Source organism: Nicotiana tabacum, chromosome 16 (genome assembly GCF_000715075.1).
Source record: "Nicotiana tabacum cultivar K326 chromosome 16, ASM71507v2, whole genome shotgun sequence".
Classification (NCBI taxonomy): domain Eukaryota; kingdom Viridiplantae; phylum Streptophyta; class Magnoliopsida; order Solanales; family Solanaceae; genus Nicotiana; species Nicotiana tabacum.
This window is the reverse complement of record NC_134095.1, coordinates 99,782,712-99,802,145: the sequence shown is the minus strand read 5'-3', so window position 1 is coordinate 99,802,145 and position 19,434 is coordinate 99,782,712. Positions and strand designations below refer to the sequence as shown.

The 19,434-nt window shown below is 35.3% G+C and overlaps 1 protein-coding gene across 2 annotated transcripts in view; it reads left to right on the top strand.

Moving 5' to 3' along the window:
• Positions 1-2,774: 2,774 nt before the first annotated feature.
• LOC107824651 (uncharacterized) overlaps positions 2,775-19,434 on the top strand; it is a 58,589-nt gene continuing 41,929 nt past the window's right edge. Inside the window, exons 1-5 of one of the 2 annotated variants that reach the window (XM_075233103.1) lie at positions 2,775-3,219; positions 7,960-8,185; positions 8,337-8,423; positions 8,709-8,878; positions 10,168-10,310. In XM_075233103.1, the coding sequence (XP_075089204.1) occupies positions 2,999-3,219; positions 7,960-8,185; positions 8,337-8,423; positions 8,709-8,878; positions 10,168-10,310 (847 nt within the window). In that variant the 5' untranslated portion in view covers positions 2,775-2,998. Of the gene's footprint in view, positions 3,220-3,357; positions 3,496-7,959; positions 8,186-8,336; positions 8,424-8,708; positions 8,879-10,167; positions 10,311-19,434 lie in introns of those variants that run through there. The other variant, XM_075233104.1, reaches the window with a different exon arrangement.

Genomic DNA, 19,434 nt, shown 5'->3' with positions numbered 1-19,434 from the left:
ATCCTTATCTACTCATTTATTTTTTTACCCATTAAACTAATTACTGTTCCTACCCATTGTAGGTTTTGTGGGTAATTGGCTATTTTTTATCCTTTTCTTTTTCCCCTTTTTCTTTATTTTTTCTTTTTTTTTTCTTCTCTTTTTCCATTCTTTTTCAAAATCATATTATTCTTTATTTTATTATATTTAAATAATCTGATTCCATATTCAATTTTGGCTCCATTCTTTTATTTTATTTTTTCTCTTTTTTCTTTCCTTTTATTCATTTTCTTTATTTCTTCTTTATTTTCTAAATTAATTTAGCTATTTTTTTCTTTTACTTTTTTTTTATAACTAATTATATTCACTTTTTTTGCTCCTTTTCTTTATTCTTTTTTATACAATAATAAAAGATAACTAATATAGTAAATATTTATTCATTTTCTTTAATATCGCTGATAGTATAATATACTATTTGTCTTCTTTTTTTCCTCTTTTTTTTTTCTTTTTTAAGTTAATTATTAGAACAACTTACATTATATCCGTTTTCTCTTCTCTTTTTTTTTCATTGCATTTTTAAAAATAAAAATATATGTATTATTGTAAATATTTCTAGTATATAGGATCCAAAATTATATATTATTATAATAATATAGCATATTAATATAATCAAATGGCATATTAGTGTTTAATGTTATTATAAATTACTCGTCATAATAGAATACCAAAAGTGCATTTAAATATATCAAATAGGTATATTACTATTTTATATTTTCCAACACCTACGTCTTATACAATGAATATCAAAAAATTCATTTAAGAAAACAATTGCAAGGACTTAGATGGAAAAAATTTAAAAAAGACTTATTTATCACGTCATACTGTTATATTATATTGTATACTATAACAGTATAATGTTACTATAACCATGACTTTAGATTTGCACAATTGCGCATAAATGATTCAACAAATAGTAGTCGAAGTATACTATTATGGTATATCGTATACAATTACAGCATGTTGTTGCAGTATATTGCACATTATTATAATATACCATTATAGTTTTTTGTATAGCATTGTAGTATACTATTAGGTAATGTGTTCTTCTTCGATAATTACAGTATACCGTTGCAGTATATTCTATACTATAATAGTATATTGTTACAGTATAGCCATATACTCCTACAATATATTGTATACCGTAGCGGTTGGGTAATTGTGTTCTTTTTCAATTTTCAGCTGAAAAATTCGATATCAAATCACCTCAAATCAGCTCCAAATGCGATTAAAATTTAATAAGAACTCCAGAAGGTACTATAAGCAATTTTTAATAACACCCACTTTAATCAATGTCAGAAACTTTTCACCAAAGAAAATTACAAACCATTGGGTGATCGAAGACAAAAAATGTCAAATACAATAATTGGAGAGAGGACATATGAAAGGAAGAATATCTATAACTACGTATCAGTTTGACCAATTGGAAGTGCAGAAAGGCCGGCAGCAACAATTAAACAAGTTGGGGTCGGTTATATGAACCATGCCCCTTTTGCTTCATTTAAGCTTATCTGAGGCCAATATTATACAAAATAAAAATAAAAAGTACTAGAAGTTCTCTACACAAAAATATTGAGTAATCAGAAATTTAGAATCCTTGTACTGTTGTGCTAAGCCATCCTTCAACTCAGAAATCTTGTTGAACAAGAACAAGGGGGGGTGGGGTTTCTTAACCATTATTCACATATATATAAATAAATGATCTATCTTGATGTGAAGTAATTTAAAGATTAATTCTTTTTCAAGACTTACAAGGAGAAAGTTGAGAAAAAGGAATCCTCAAATTTAGCTTCTTCTTATTCTTCTTCTTGATGACCTTCTTGTAATCCTGCAGAACACAAACATCGCCATTGCAGATGAATCGGCTGGATTTTTAGGACTCTGAGAAGCAAATAGCTAATGGGTGGGCGGGGTAAATAATCTGAGCCGCATATGTAGGAAAAGTAAATAGTCTAGGCTTGGACATTAAAGGGTAAATAGTTTGGGCTTAACAAGGGGGGGTTTCTTATCCATTATTCACACATATATAAATAAATGATCTATCTTGATGTTGTGAGTAATTTAAAGATTAATTCTTTTTCAAGACTTACAGGGAGAAAGTTGAGAAAAAGGAATCCTCAAGTTTAGCTTCTGCTTATTCTTCTTCTTGATGACCTTCTTGTAATCCTGCAGAACACAAACATCGCCATTGCAGACGAATCAACTGGATTTTTAGGACTTTGAGAAGCAAATAGCTAATGCATGGGCGGGGTAAATAATCTAAGCCGCATATGTTGGAAAAGTAAATAGTCTAGGTTTGAGTATTAAAGGGTAAATAGTTTGGACTTAATGAGTATAAAGTGAGATTTACATTTTTAGTTCGGAGGCAAAAACATCAAATTACTCTCGTTTAAACGGACTAGTAGCTACTTCACTACTTCCTCCAGTCCATAATAAGTGACCAATTTGCTTTGGACACACCCAATAAGGAAATACTAAATTCTAAATAAAAATAGTTAGTGTAACTAAATTACCCTTAATTAAATATTGTAGCATAATTTAATGTGAGGAGTAAAAAATTTTTTAGGAATACGTACATAAGGATAATTTTGAAAAAATAAATTAATTTTTTTTTAATTATATAGGTGAATACTTATTTTGGACTAAAATAAAAAAGTAAATTGATAACTTAGTAAATTGACAATAGCTCATTGTGGACAGAGGGAGTAATATAATTTAAAAGCTGACCTAATAGTCGACCCAAAACAATGGCTAGGCCAACCAATTTTCTAGCTAAGCCAAAGCTCGTGACAGGACAAGTTCTGATTTCGCGATTGGCGCGTCCTTGCCTTTCCTATTCCCTAATCCCTATAATAAAATCCGTTACCAATTAGAACCATATCTATCCGCCGGCGGCAACCGCCCGGCGATCGATCTGAAGCCTGTAGTAGGAAAAAGGAGAGAAGTGAAGGCAAACAGGAAGATGGAGAATGAGAATGCACTGGGATTGGGGAAAAGTAAAAAGCAGAAGAGCAATGGAAACGAGATTAAGAGTATGTTAGCGTTGAAATCCATATTCTTTTTCAGCGGCAAAATGCGTAACGGTGACAATGAAGGTGTTGATGATGTAGCCACCACTCCGCCTTATCAGCCTTTAACTTTTCTCTCTCCACTCGCAAACTCTGTTGTCTCTCGTTGTTGCAAGTAAACTCCTTTTCTTTCCATGTAGAAGCATACAAATGTATTAGTAGCTTATTGTCTCTGAAATGCGATTGAACATAAGGCACGAGGCTGCTATTACCAGTGTGCCCATGCTGAAGTTTAAACAAATCCTGTTGGGGTAGATGGTTTCAATAATCTACTTAATATTTATGTTCGCATGCTATTACAATGCGAATGTGCTTATTTTCAGAGGTGCATCCATGATTTGATGGTTGCCGGTGACACTAAACTTACCACTCGTCAAGGAGATTGAATTAGGTAGGGTGTTCGTCCGTCTATTTAGACATTTCGGTTCGGTATTTTCGGTATTAGGTTTCTTAAAATGCAATACCAATACCGTATCTAATTAAATTCGGTATGGTTCGGTTTTTCTCCTTTCGGTTTCGGTTTATTCGGTTTGGTAACTTCGGTTTATTCGGTTTGAATACTAACTAGTGAATAGAGTCATAGAATGTAATATTATGAATTAAAGTACTCAAAAGTACAAAGCGAAACACATTTGTTGACAAAAGTTTTGTCCAAAACTAGCAAATGTCAACTTAGAGAGAGAAAACTGTACATAAAAGAATAAATTTGATCATTAGAAATGTTTTGTTACTTACTTAGAGTTAATTGATAAACTTAGAGAATAAAGGAAAGTAAAATTTTATATTTTATATTTATGTTATAATTAATAATATGTGTATTGTGTAATATAATATATATTTCGGTACGGTATCGGTATTTCGGTATTTCATTTTAAAATACCAAATACCATACCTAATACCAATATTTTTTAAAACTTAAATCAAATACCATACCGAATACCAAATACCAAAATTTTCGGTTTCGGTACGGTAATTCGGTATTTACCAAATTATGCACAACCCTAGAATTAGGGGGTAAATTTGGTTGGTTTGCTTTGTTTAGAATTAGTTCGATTCATTTTGAATTAATTCGAACAATTTACAAGATATTTGGTGCATAAATAAATAGGTGATAAGTAAACTGAAAATGTTGGATCCTTTATTTGACATCAAGGAAAAGTTGACATTAAATAGATAAAAGAAACAAAAGGGTTAAATCAAATTCAAACAAAAATTCGAGATCTAGAAAAAGAATATAGAAGCAAATATGATTTTATAATTTAAATAAATAATAAAAATGGTATTGTACAAAGAAAGAGAAGAAAAGAAAATGAAGAAAGGAATAAGCAAGGTCAAGAGTAAAAGTAATATTAGCTTGCTAATGAGTAAAACAAGTGTCTATCTTGGGCATTGCACCAGGAAAAGTGGTACCTTGACCAAGGCACCTTGGGTCACTTTGTGACTTCGGTTGCCACTCTTCAAATATGGACAATCTCTTTGCGTGAAATTCTAGTACATACGTCAAAGTCTACCCAATTGACCGGATGGCACCCCCATCCTCTCCATAGATCCGCCCCTGCTCATTTTACATTTGTATCATGGGCATCAGCAGGAGAGAGAGAGAGAGAGCAGTGTAGTCGAAGTCTCATTTAAGGCCGCTTAAGCCCTGAAACTTAGAAAAGCTCAAGGAGGGCGCTTCATGTTGCTTAAGTTGCGCTTTAGTGTAAGACAAGGCACTAAGGTTTGTGCCTCATTGCCCATGAGTTCTCTCTTGAATCAAGCGGCACTAAACAACAAATATAATTGGAAATAAGTGTATGAGCTTCTAAGGGAAACATTATGAATGAATTTGTTACTTTGTTCTTGAATTACATATAAATTTTTATTTTTTTCCTTGCGCCTTTTTTAACTAAAGCCCATACTTTAAATGTGCTTTGCGCTAAAAGCCCAAATAAACCTAGAGCGCTTTTTAGAGCTTTTCGCTTTTGACAACACTGTGAGAGAGAGAGAGGAGGGAGGGAGGGATGAAACATTTTGGCAACTCCAAAATGTCATAAGAAGTTGCATTAGTATTTTGGGTACTACCTTGTGCATCAATGAAGGCGGTGAGAAAGCAGGACCTTGAAATTTGCGTCTGCTTGTTGTACAGGCATTAGGCAAGTGTTCCTGTTATACCTTAGTCTTTCTACAGCCATCATGTATTGGTAGAAGTCGTTGTTGATGAAAGAAAGCATATAGAACTGATACCATGATAGCCACCAAAGTGAAAGGCAAGTCATATAGAATAATTGTCCGAGTAACCATATTATACGGGAGTGTTTATTGAGCTTCTACACATTAGAACTGATCACATTTTACAAAAGGTGTGAGTAGCACACATTGAGGACAAATGAAAGAAGATACTTGAGATAGTTTCATCATGTCTTACGTTTATTGAACATGTTAAATGAGACGAGCTAGATCTGATTTTTTTTTTGACTGGTAAGGTAGACGTAAAATCACATGAAAGAAAGTTATCTTGAAGGACCTAAAATCTCTTGAAGCGCATGCACACTTATGGAGAACTCTAGTGTTAGAGATCACAAAATTACTGAGTAAATGTATGAAATGGATCCAATAGGAAAATGGATTGTGGGAATTCATAAGCTGTCCCCAAAACCAAGTAGCTTGAATTGAGGTGTAGTCTTTTTTTTCCCATTTCTAACATCTAAATGATGTACAAAAATTCTCTGCTTCTTGATTAAGCTAGTTGTGCTTTTTGGTTGAAATGATCAACCATATTACAAGGACATCAATCACTAATGATGTTTGTTTGTAACATGATTTCACTGGTATTTAAATTTGAAATCATCCTTAGTCTATATGATGCTAAAGAACAATGGGGCTCTTGCACTTCTCTCTTGATTGCCCAGAATTTAGTGATTGTTCTTGGTTTCATGTCCTCTATGTAACTTTCTAGGGTCCTGATGTCCTTGAATAGTATCAACTCTACTGGAGAGCCGAGTAAAATGTTATGCATCAATACTTTTATCTATTTCTTTATCTCGGGAATTGATGTGGTAATATACTTTCTTCTTTGGTAGGAAGTTCTTTTAATAAATCTTACAATTTAAATTAGTATTGTTTTAGACATTTACCATTTTATCCTTTCGTGAATATACAAATGTCATTTATCTTATCGTGAATATACATGTCATTTCTGCCAAGAAGTTGGGTGACAGTAGATCTTTAACATCAACATTCAACTCTAAACTGGAATGAAATTTTTTTCTAACAGCCAAGCGGTGGGGAGAGAGATTCCGCTAGGAAATAGGAATCTTACTTCATTAAAAGAAAAACAAAGTCCATCTTTTTCCTTTTCTTGGAGCTTAGGTTTTAATATAAAAGAGTCAAGCACACAAAGAATAGAGAATTTAAGCTGTAGCGTGGCTTCCTTTTCTTAAAAGGGCTTTGGTTAAAAGATATGGAATTCATGTTAACTAATTTCAACAGAATTGTTCAATCATGATGAAGGTAAAACTGGTCCATCTAACGTAAAAGCTCTAGCTCCTCTTTTGTTTTCACTTTTGTTGGGAGAAAGGATGCTTAGTGCATGTTTTCTGTGGCACTCTTCTTATATCTGTGGCTGTCACTTTAAGTTTTAATAAAGGCAGAGATGTCTAAGAATTTTTTTTCTTTTTAATCAGTTAGGAGAATAAATTTTCTACTAAACCATTGGTGTCAGAAGATTTTATCTGATAAATCATTTGGTACAAAGCGACGTCATAATTCAATCAAGATGTGTGTCTATTCTTCTTGATTTTGTTCTGATAATTATTATGTTGATAAATAGTTTTATTACTATACCAGCACTAAGCTAAGGCTTGCATAATTGCACCAGAGTCTAGACTGAGTCCATACAATTGCAAGATAAGTCAATCATGTTCAATATATCATCTAACATGTTAACAGGATTCAACTAGCACCAAGTAGAGATTTTGAACACATTTATATACAGGATATATGATCCTCTATTCCATCAAAACCTCTACTGTTCCTATCTATTTCACTGTCCACAAAATGCAAAGGGGAATTTCATAAAAAGAAAAAAAGAAAATCCAAAATGAAATTTTTCTTCAAACTGGTCTCTGTATCTTCGTTATCCTCTGACCCTGCTGCATAATGCTTCTTTTGAGCTTCCTACCATAATACACTGCACGCCCAAGCAAGTTCAGAAACATACTCATATTATGCCAGGTCAGATAGCAATGTAGAAAAAGATGGTCCACAGATTCTATGTAAGTGCACCTATTATATAAACTGAACCTCTTCTTTGTAAATTACCTTGCGTAGGCACGGATTTTATAATGCTGTCCATCCAAAGAATGCCGCTTTTGGTGGGGTTCTTGTTTTCTGTAGCATTTTCCAAGGCCGTTATGCATTTTTCATATAATTCAGATTTGTCAGCAACTAGTGACAAAATTTTACAGGGAACCTCTCATCTGTCTTGGCTGTCCATAGCAAAATATCGGTCCTGTCATCTTGGATACCACGATCCCCAGCTTCTCAGACAATAGATTAACTCTATCAATTTCCCAGTAAAAAGTATTCTTCAGAATTTTCCTGACAATTATTATTTCTGGTTACTGCACGTTCTTTTATTCTGTTCATAATCCACAGACATACTAGACCACATTCGAAAAGCATCCTTAAAGCCTTTCCGAGAAAGAAATCTGTGATAGTATTTTTACCCTTTTCACTTTTTTCTGTAGAAATCGAAATAGGAGACTTGGTGAAAATCTTGCCACAGTGCCACTAGAGTTTTAAACTTTCCTGTAAGCTAAGATATTTGTTTATGAGATGTCTTAACTTATTGTCTACTCTGCCTCAACTGCAGGATTTTGCAGTTACATATTGAAGAGCTGCAACATCAGTTTGATTCAGATCTTCCTGATGATGTTAAACAACCTTTACTGATATATGCAAGGAACTTTCTGGAATTTTGCTCCTTCCAAGCTCTTCAAGTGGCAACCACACAGCCTGATTATCTGAGCGATAAGGACTTCCGTCGCTTGATGTTCGACATGATGCTAGCATGGGAGGCTCCTGGTGTTGGAAATCAAGTACTAAACTACATGAGATATCATTTAGTAGCTCTTTTTCAAGATTGCTTTCTTTTCTCAATTTCTAAATTCCTGTTGCTATGCTATAGGTTTGGCTGTCCATTTGTACGTCTAATTTTCTGACGATACCGTCATGGGTTTGTCTTCACAGGAAACTGCTGCTTCTGATGAGAGGGAAGTAGAGGATGAAGATAGCTGGTCATTGTTTTATTCGGATTGTACAAATATGGCTGTTCAGGTTGTAATGGATTAACATTTTCCTTCATTTAGTATCTATTTTTGGAGTAGACATTTGTAGGTTACTACTTTTTTCTGTGACAGAAAATTGTATACCTCCACTATAGAAGGTTCTATACTGTTTGAAGGCATTAGAAATAAAAATTCGTTTATATCTAAAGAAAGAAAAATATGTTCTTTCTTGGGGTTGCATTAACTGCTAATAATTTTCTCAGAATGGCATCATGTTTTTTCTTGAAGTTTCTGCTGCCATTTGTTTATCCACTTATTTCTCGTCTCTTGCCAGGTTGATGATAAAAAGACGGCTGGTGCAGATTCATTTTCACGAATAGCTCCTGCTTGTGCTATTGTTGCAGACATTATAACAGTTCACAATCTTTTCGATGTCCTAGCAAGTTCTTCAGGTCATCGGCTTCATTTCCTTATATACGACAAGTACCTTCGGAGTCTTGAAAAGTATGGTCCATTACTGAGCATTAGTTGTTGAACCCCACTTTACCTTTTTGTTCTTCGGGTACTTTACTTTCTCACAAAAATTGAAATCAAGCTGGTCACATATCTTTTGAGATTAGTTGGTTTCAAGTCCTCAACTAAGGACAAAATTTTCACTAAAGACTTAGAACTTTCATTACAAGATGGAGTTTACCTGATGCTCGAAGGATGGGAAAGCATTATTTAGATATAACTTGGAAAGCCGCTTAAAGATATATTTAAATATGAAAATAATTCATATGCAGTGATACTGCATAAAGATGAGCTAGAAATCTTGGGTATGTCATTTCGAATTTCTTAAAAATTTGTTGTTCAATCGGCTCCGGGACTATTATCATGCTTCTCCTAGCTTCATTTGTTGAAACTATTTGCACATATCTCCCTAAGTCGTTGGTGTTTTGGAAGACATATTCATGCACTTACTCCCACTTCTCCATCTCCTGCAAAGTTTGCCTGTTCATTTTGATGTTTGCTGTAGGACTAGACAAACATGGATAAGCAGTGAGGAGTTTGTTAGAATTCGACTGACAAAGTTGATCTTTCTTTCGACCCACTTGTACCAGCAATCTGTCTCAAATTTTGCATTCTGTGATCTCAGATGTCTTGTTTCCAGCAACAACAATTAGGGAGAAGGGGAGTTTCTCACTCTAGCAAAGTATTGTTGAATTTTCTATTCTGAATTTGGTCCAATTTTATAATTGTTTTCTTTACGGTAGCATAAAATAGAGAGGAAATTATTGCTCCTTTTGTTTAGTTATCTGATAGCTTATAAATATGTTAACAAAAGCATCAGATGTGATTTTTTCTAATTTTGGCCTTCTAATTTATGTTTCTTTTTTTTTGTGTGGATAAAAGTAATAAATTTCATTTAAAAAGAGGCAAAAAACATGCCCATTTTGGTGTACAAGGAGTATACCAAGAAATAGAGAATCTCACAACAGTTCTAATTTATGTTATAATAATACATGATTTAAGTTTTCCATCAGCAGGAAAAAATCATAGATCTGTCTCTAGTTGACTCTCTCTCTCTCTCTCTCTCTCTCTCTCTCTCTCTCTCTCTCTCTCCCTGTGTTGATAACTCAGGCTTGGACATATTTTAGCAGAACCGTCATGGTAATATTTTGTTTTAGGAACTTTACGAATTGGATGCACTTATAGACTTGCTTTGATATGAAGTCTTGGTATATCCAGACTAAGATCTGGCGCTTAGATGAATGATTACTTATCAGTTGTTTCCTCATTTCCTACTGCAGGGTGATAAAGGCAGTTCAGAATCTCAGCGGACCTCAAATGATGTCCAACCTTTCTCTTGCAGAGGAAGAGATAATTCTAGAGGTAGATGGTACGGTACCCACACAACCAGTTTTGAAACATATGGGAATATCTGCATGGCCTGGTAAGTCATAGTCTTTTTTCTCAAAAAGATGATTCCAGGTTTGATGCTTTGAGTACCATAACTCTACTAAAATCATCTAAAGATAATTTCATTCCTTTTCGAAATATGAAACAAAAGAAGGTTCTGAAATGGCAGTTTTACATTTTCATTTTTTTTGGAATGAATGCTTTGCAAATTTTAGTTTTGGAGGTTTAAGTCAGTGACAAGTGGTTGCAAGGCTGACGACATGTGAACTTTGTGTTTCTTCAAAATTCTATAAGAAGCACCAAATTTTACCATATTTTACAGTAAAAAGAATAAGTATTTGTTTCTGTCTGAATTATTTAATGCTATATATTCATGTAGATCTACGTCACATTAAACAAGATGAGTCAAGAAGTACCTAATCCCCCCCCCCCCCCAAAATAAAAAATGAGTAATGGAGTAAAGACAAGTGAAACATCCTTTTTTTTTTGGTTTTGATAAGGAAACTAAATGTTCAGGTTGAGGTTCGGCCCCCAACCTCAATGATGGACATGCTTGACCAGTGAACCAGGAAGCCCTCTTTTAAAGAGAAGTGGAACATCTGGTGTAAGAAATGAAAAAATTTGCTCAAAGTTTCCTAGAATATGGTGAGTTTTCCTTGGGTCGCTTGCTTGAGACGACGAACGCATTGCATTTTAGGCTGTGGATGTGATCAAGCACTCTGCAAAAATGGGGAAAAAAGTAATAACAAAAAAATAATTTCAGGGTGTGCTCGAGCAAATCAGGCATCTGGTTTCCGCTATGAGGAAGAAAGACGTTGAAAGAGAAAAATGATGCAAAAGAGAAAAGTTCAAATGTCTATTTAAATATTCTTGCCAATGTTTACCTATTAACTAATTCATCAAATCTGGAAGATTAAGATAAGCCAAATATACTTTGAAGTAAAAAAGAAGGGTGTGTTCGCTAGCAAATTCAGTTGGATAATGATGCATCTGTGTTTGGTAAGACTGGGCTACTGAGTGTATGTCCCATCATTAATATAGTAGCATTTGGTTTACCAAGAATAACCTCTTATGAGGAATACCCATCATACAAAACATACATGTTATTGAAATTAGAAAATACTCTTTTTTTTTTCTCCGGGAGAATTGATTCTGTTTCTATTTATCTGAAAACAATTGAGTGTTTGGACTGACTTTTGTGAAAGTGGTTTTGGAATTGTTTTAGAATTTCTGGGTTTGAATTTTAGAAAACATCACCTAAAGCCCTTAAACATACTTTTGAGATTTTATTATGGATGAAATTAATAGAATAAAATACGATTGAACATCATTGAATGCTACTAAACATATTCAAATAAAACAATCTGTTGAGGAAAAGAAAACTTACAAAGAAGTGGTGTACAAAATGCTAAAAAGAAAGTCGGATAAGTCTCCTTCCACCCGTGGGGTTCAACTTGTCACTAACTGTTTGTTTGGATGGTTGTTACCTATCATATTGTTACTTTATTTAAATACAATGTTTGTTTTGATTGTTACTTTAGTTTTATTGTATCATATCGTTAAATCAATCATTATGTAACGACGAAAAGTGCCACTTTTGTGAAACGGCGGATTTGGTGTAGTAGCGTCGTTTCTTTGCTTTTTTCCATTCATCTTGCCCTTCTTTATTATTAAACAATCATATTTTATTCTTTATCCTACATTTTTATATAATAATTCTACTCCGTATCCTATTTTTTCTTAGTAATATTGCAAGTTTATTCTTCATATTGTTAGTGGGTGACATCATGAAACGACAGCGAACGATACAATCTATCCAAACATTGTATTCATCAAACAATACAATACGATACATTATGAAACGACATGTAACAACAATCCAAACAAGCTGTAAAGTTTTTTAACAGAAGAAAAGGTTCTCTTTGTTTCGTGACGCCTAGGCAATAAAATATTTCTCTAGTCCAATTTATGTGACACCATCTAATTAGGCAGGAGGTTTAAGAAATTAATTTGATATTTTTATATGAGTAGTGGTGGAGGAAAAAAATTGTTCTCTTATTACTTATAGAAACAACAACAAACCCAATATAGTCCCACAAGTGTGGTTTGTGGATGGTAGTGTGTACGCAGACTTTACCCCTACCTTGAAGCTTGAGAGACTATTTCTAATAGACCCTCGACTTTTACTTATAAAATAGTATATAAATAATTATTGAAAAGTTTGTTTGGTATAGTAAACATCACATCAGGTAGTATACATATGCTTCACAACGAAAAGTCATATAAATTAGGACCGATGTATTAACATGATTTCCAGCTTGATATCGGATCTCTAGATGTATCTCCACTATCATTCTAATGCTTATTATCCATAAACTTCAGCCAAGCACCATAACCCCAAAAAAAAGAAAAAGGAAAAAAGAAAGAAAGAAAAAAGAAGTGAAGCAACATCGCTAGACTAATTACAACAATTGCAACCCAAGGATATGGCCTACCGGTAAATAAAGTGAGATAAAAACCATGAGAGACCAGGGTTCAAATCTCAGTTTAGTCAAAAACACAGATGATTTTTCTCATCTGCCTAAGTCTTGGTGAGTAGAGTTACTCAGTACTTTTTTTTTGATTTGCTAAAAGTAGTCTATTGAAGATTAGCAGCAAGAAGATGCTGTCAAAAACTGTACATGATAGCTACCTCACAAATTGTGCAATGAGCCTAAGAAGTGAATGGCATCTATATCACTTGCAATCGCCATGTTGCACCAAAAAACAATTGACGATTGACATCTGTACTTAATACTAATTACAGATTCCTTTTTGCTATAAAAGATTCTTGCATTCCTCTCCTTCCAGATAATCCACCAGTCCACATATTGCTGAGGGCAAAGACTTCCAGATCTTTAGTTTTGACTTTCCAAATCCTTTGAAGTGCCAGCTTTGTATCATGTCCATTGTTGTCCTTGGCATTGCCTGTGTACTCCCAGAATGTTGAAAATGAAGCTCCATATCTGTAATGTGGACGAACAGTGGAGGAAGAGGTGTCTGGTATCTTCGTTATGGTTTTCACAAAGTGGGCACCTGCTGCAAATGTTAATTCCCCTTTTCTGAGGTGGTTGTGCGCAAGATATGAGCTTCCCCCACAGTGAAGCATTCCACCTTCAAAGACTTTTTCCAAATATATTCCAAGGCCAGTAGTCCATGGGGGAAGGGTTCTAGTTTCTGGTACCATGACTTAACAGAGAACTTCCTTCTGGCATCCCATTTCCAGGATAGAGAACCAGTTCTTGGCATTAAGGATGGGGGGTTATGAAGTTGCATAGAAGTGAGCATAGATTGTCCATTTCCCAATCATGTATATTCCGTCAAAATATGATATTCCAACCCTGTTTTGATCTGCAACATGAAACTGAGGCCTCATAGTCTTGCCCCACAGTTCCTTCTCAAAACAGTAGTCTTGCCCCACAGTGAAAACTGTTGGATATTGATCGTTTAGAGGTGATTGGCCTGGCCATGGGTCTACCCAAATCTCACTTTCATACCATTTCCAATTTCCACAGAACTGTTGAGTTGAAAGGAACTCCATTGCACTATCACAGGTTTCCAGATACCACAAAAGCTAGGGAGTCATTAATTGGTTATTCCGGGTTAAGAAGACCATTCTATGAACAACAACATTCCTGCACAAACGCCCAACTTCCATGTTGAATCTTCAAAGCATTTGTTTTGCAAACTTAAAGATTGAGTCCTCAAGTCCTTGACTCCCATTCCCTCCTGCCCGTTTGTATGTAGTAAACACTCCCCAATTAACCAAGTTGAAGGTCATGTTCTCCTTGTTTTTTCCTTCCACAGGAAATCCTTTTGCATTTTTTCAAATTTGTGAGCCACTGAAGCAGGCAGAGGGAATAAGGACATGGTATAAGTAGGCAGCAAGCTTAACACACTGTAAATTAACCCTTCCACCAAGAGAGATATTTCCTTTTCCAGCATGACAACTCTTTTTCACATTTTGCCAAGATGTTATCCCAGATTGCAGTAGCTTTAGATTTAGCTCCCGACTGAAGGCCAAGATACTTGGTAGGAGAAGACCATATCTTGCGTCCCAAAATTTCAGCAATCTATTGTTGGGTACCTCACCTCATTCACAGGATATAGAACACTCTTTGTGTAGTTTATGTGGAGGCCGAACACGGGTTCAAAGAATAAGTGAATCATTCAGAGATAAAGTATTTGGTCTCTATCCGATCGCAAAAAATAAGAGAATCATCCTCATGGAGAAGTCCCTTGATTTCTCACATTAGCATTAAGACCTTTAATCCAGATGTGAACATCTGTTGTTGTCATCGTTATAGCGAAGCCCTCCACAACCAGTGTAAAAAGAAAAGGAAAGTGGTTTCCCTGCCTTAAACCCTTTTGTGTTTCAAAGAGACCTTTCAAGGAACCATTTATAATAACTGATAACTTCATTGTTGAGAAGCAAAAATGGATTCACTTTATCCATTTATCGCCAAAGCCCATGAATTTCAACATATCAATAAGGAATGTCCGGGAGAGGAGAAGCAAAAATGGATGCACTTTATCCATTCATCGCCAAAGCCCATGAATTTCAACATATCAATAAGGAATGTCCAGGAGAGGAGCTATATGCTGACAATGCAAAAGGAGGCTTGTCCAAGAGATAAAATCAAGATAATCGATGATAATTCACTAGACAAGAGTCGGTTCAAGATTGATGCAGGTTTCGTACAAAGCAGGGTAGAATATCACAATAAGTGCTTATTAGGATCCTTCAAAGGTGATATGAATTTTTTTTTTTTGCTGGGAGTTACAGAACTGGGCAAATAAGGTATGGAAAGTCCCATCAGGTGTTAAGGTGATAGATTTGAATGACGAATATGCTCTTTTAAGTTCCCATCACACAGTGAAGATGAGAGAATTGAGATGGAAAAATGGTGTTTTTACGATAAAGAGTTAAGGTTGGAACGGTGGTCCTCTGTTTCAACATGTTACCGGAGTAATTGCAAGCCCAATCATGTTTGGATAAAACTATTTGGTTTCCCATCACATTTGTGGTCGTAGAATATTTTTAGAATGATTGGAGACAGGTTTGGAGGTTTTTTGGACATTGATGAAGACACAAGACAAAGAAAACATCTGAGATGGGCAAGAATTTGTGTTAAGATGTCTGACGAGATCCCGCCGGCAAAATTGGAGTTCTTTGTTGATAATTTACTGTTCACATTTCCTATATGGTGGAATCCCCATCGTGGGTGGTTGAAGTTGATCAGAATCTGACTAGGAGTCACCGGAGTGTGCCCTAGAAGGTACATGGTCCCTAGATGGAGGAATTAATGTTTGCGTGTGTTTCCACGGAGAAAAAAGCTTCGAGAGGGGTTATGTGTGACTCTCGCATGCTAGACAAAGGAGTAATTTCTGAATTTAATCCAAAAATGATTAATGGACACGTGTCAAAGAAAGAGAAAGAGTTGAGTAAGAATGATATACCTGGTCCGTCAAAATTGGTTGAGCAGATTAATAATAACTATGGAACAGGAGATATGAATGGTATTTCTGTCTGTTCAGGCCCAAATCGAAAGTCGAATAAAGTTGGGCCAAAAAAGGGCAACATGGAAAACTTATTTTTAGGCACAAGTGGATTAACCAATGCAGTTTAAAACAAAACCCTTTTAACCGTGTAGTGTCTGAAGACTTTACACATTACGATCCCTTGAGACTAGTAGTCGAGTTATTCCCGGAAGAATCCCATACTTCGAAAATTAAGACTTTAACCCTAGTCCAGGTTCAAGATAGAGGCAATGGAGATTCAAGAAATTTGGAGCATCCATGTGTAAGGGAAGAAGAATCAAGCCTAGGGATTGAGAATCCCGGGCAAGAAGATGACACAAACATGGTGGAAAATACATGCCAAAGGTCAGAGTACTCTGAGAAAGAAGATGATACTAATGGGGTATTTGAGGATAGTGAAGGCTGGTCGATATGTTTCTTCTCTAATAGTGAAACTGAATCAGACCTTCCAATCTCTATAGATCCGATTGCGGTGGCAGAAGTTCAAGACACTTTGAGGTTGTAGTGGCACGAGGATTAATATACAAGAGAGGTTGAATCAAATGGAAGCATCAAAATGGCTAAAGAGGAATATGATGAAGATTAGCAAGCAATTGGGGATGAAATCTTATGAAATTGAAGATAAATTTATTGGAATTGCTGCTACGAATAGAAAATGGGAGACCTAAGGAGCAGCCTTCTTCTAGAAGTAATGCCTCTCCTGGTAAGTAGGGTGAAAGGGAGTTAAAAGCCTTAAAATTTGGAGTGGGTTTTAAAGGGGAATCTAGTAGTGGAGGAAGAAGCAAGGGTAGGAGGGCTTTAAGTAATACTCAATGAATCTGAAAAGCATTTGTTGGAACGTGAGGGGACTACATGATAAGGAGAAAAGAGAAACGGTCTATCTTTTGTTGAAGAAATGGAATGCAGACATAGTATGCCTAGTAGAGACAAAAATGAAATATGTTGGTGTTACCTATATCAGATAAATTGGAGGCTCAAGTTGGTCAAATTGGGTTGAACTGGAGGCTTAAGGGAGGAGTGGTGGGATCCTGATTTATTGGGATAAAAGGAGGTGGAATTGTATAGACAAATACTTGGGCCAACATTATATTGCTATATTTTGGAAGAGATTAACATGGGGCATCAATTTGGTTTCATGGGGGTTTATGGCCCTTGTGATAGAAAGTTGAGAAAAACCTTATGGAATGAGATTGCAGCTATTAGTGGAATTATTTCACAACCTTAGGCAGTGGGAGGAGATTTTAATGTTATCAGATTTATGGAAGAAAATTGGGAGAGGCCAGAAATACAAGAGCTATGAGAGAATTTTCAAATATCATTATTGAGTTATCATTAATTGATATCCCTCTGCATGGTGGTGGTTACACATGGTTCAGAAACAGTGTGCATCTAGATTGGATAAGTTTCTCATTTCAGAAAGGTGGGATGGATATTTCAAATGCATCAACCAAATAGTGTTGCCAAGAACCACTTCAGATCATGTCCAATTCTCTTAGAATGTGGTGACTGGAAAAAAGGGAAAGAATATTTTAAGTTCGAAAATATGTGGCTTGAGCATAAATGATTCGCTGATTTGGTGAAAAATTGGTGGGATTCTTATGAGGTGGAAGGGGAAGCTGATGTAATTCTTGCAAAAAAATTGAAGCTGTTGAAAGAAGACTTGGATAGGGAGACTTTTGGAAAGTTAGAAGACAGGAAAAATATTGCTTTGGCAAAACTGGAAGAGCTAGATCATAATAGAAGAACTATGTCAATTGAGCAACAAGTAGAATATGAGGCGGAAAGAATATCCATCGAGAAAGAGCTAGAAGAAGTGGCAAAGGCTGAAGAAATTTAATGGAGGCAGAAGTCTAGATGCCTGTGGATTGAACAAGGAGACAAAAAAACTAAGTTTTTCCATAAGCAGGCAAATGCTCACAAAAGATTTAACAATATTGATAAATTAGCTATTGGAGATGATTTGGTGGAGGATGAGGGAGTTATTAAAGATCACATTTTGGAATTTTATAAGATTCTATTTAGCGAAACTGAACCATGGAGGCCATAATGGAAAAATGATGACGTTCAGAGATTGACAGAGAATGAAAAAGAATGGTTGGAAAGAGCTTTTAATATGGATGAATTAGATGAGGTGATCAAATCTTTTAAAGGTGACAAGGCACCTGGTCTTGATGGTTTTAGTATGTGTTTTTTCCAAAAGTGTTGGAGTATAGTGAGAATGGACATATGGAAGGCAGTTGATGCATTTTATATAAATGGTCATTTTGTCAAAAGTCTGAATTCTGCATTTATTGCTTTAATTCCTAAAAGGAAAGGAGCAGTAGAGGTTAAACCGTTAAAGACTTTAGATCTATCAGTCTATTGAGGAGTGTGTATAAGATCATTTCAATGTTGCTAACAGAGAGACTTAAGACAGTAATAAGCAAGCTAGTATCTCCTAATCAGAATGCTTTTATCAAAGGGAGGCTATTATCTAATGCTTCTATTGTAGCAAATGAGAGTCTAGATAACTTGATGCGGAGAAAAAGAAAGGGATGGCTTGCAAGCTTGATTTGGAGAAAGCATATGATCATGTCAATTGGCAGTGTTTATTGCATTTGTTGAGATTAATGAATTTTGGGGAGAAATGGATAGATTGGGTCAAATTTTGCATTTCAACAATGAAGTTCTCCATTCTTATTAATGGAAATCCTCAAGGTTTTTTCAGTTCCCATAGAGGTATTAGACGGGGGATCCCCTGTCACCTTATTTGTTTGTCATGGTTATGGAAATTCTCAGTACTATGTTAAGGAAAGCAGAAAGTTTGGGTTGGCTAAGAGGCCTTCAAATAGGTCGAAATGATCAGGAAGGTATGCTGCTCAGTCATATTTTGTATGCTGATGATTCTCTTTTTTTTTGTGAAGCTGATAGGAATCAAATCTTGTATTTGAAAGGAGTTCTGTTGTTTTGAGGCAGTCGCTGGTTTAAGGATCAATTTGGCTAAGAGTAACATCTTCAGTATTAATGCTATTAATGCTAATCCCGAAGAAGAAAGGAGCCACTGAGCTGAGAGATTACATGCCAATTAGTTTGATTGGTAGTGTTTACAAAATTGCCTCCAAACTCTTAGCAGAAAGGTTAAAAGGGGTGATAGGAAAATTGGTGTCTAGTCATCAAAATGCTTTCATAAAAAATAGGCAGATCACAAATGCAACTCTTATAGCTAATGAGATATTGGATTGGAAGATGAAGTCTGGGCAACCTGGTCTACTTTTCAAACTTGACATAGAAAAGGCATTTGATCAACTTAATTGGACCTATCTGATAAATACACTAAGAAGGATGGGATTTGGTGAATGTTGGATTAGATGGATCAGATTTTGTATCACTACAGTGAAGTACTCAATCCTGATCAATGGTGGACCAGTTGGATTCTTTTCTCCCCAAAAAAGCGTCAGACAGGGAGATCCTCTGTCTCCTTTCTTATTCATCCTTGCTATGGAAAGGCTTAGCAAAATGTTAGATAAAGTAAACCAGCTTCATTGGCTAGATGGTTTCAAGGTGGGAAGTGCAGATGGCAACTCTGTTACAGTCTCCCA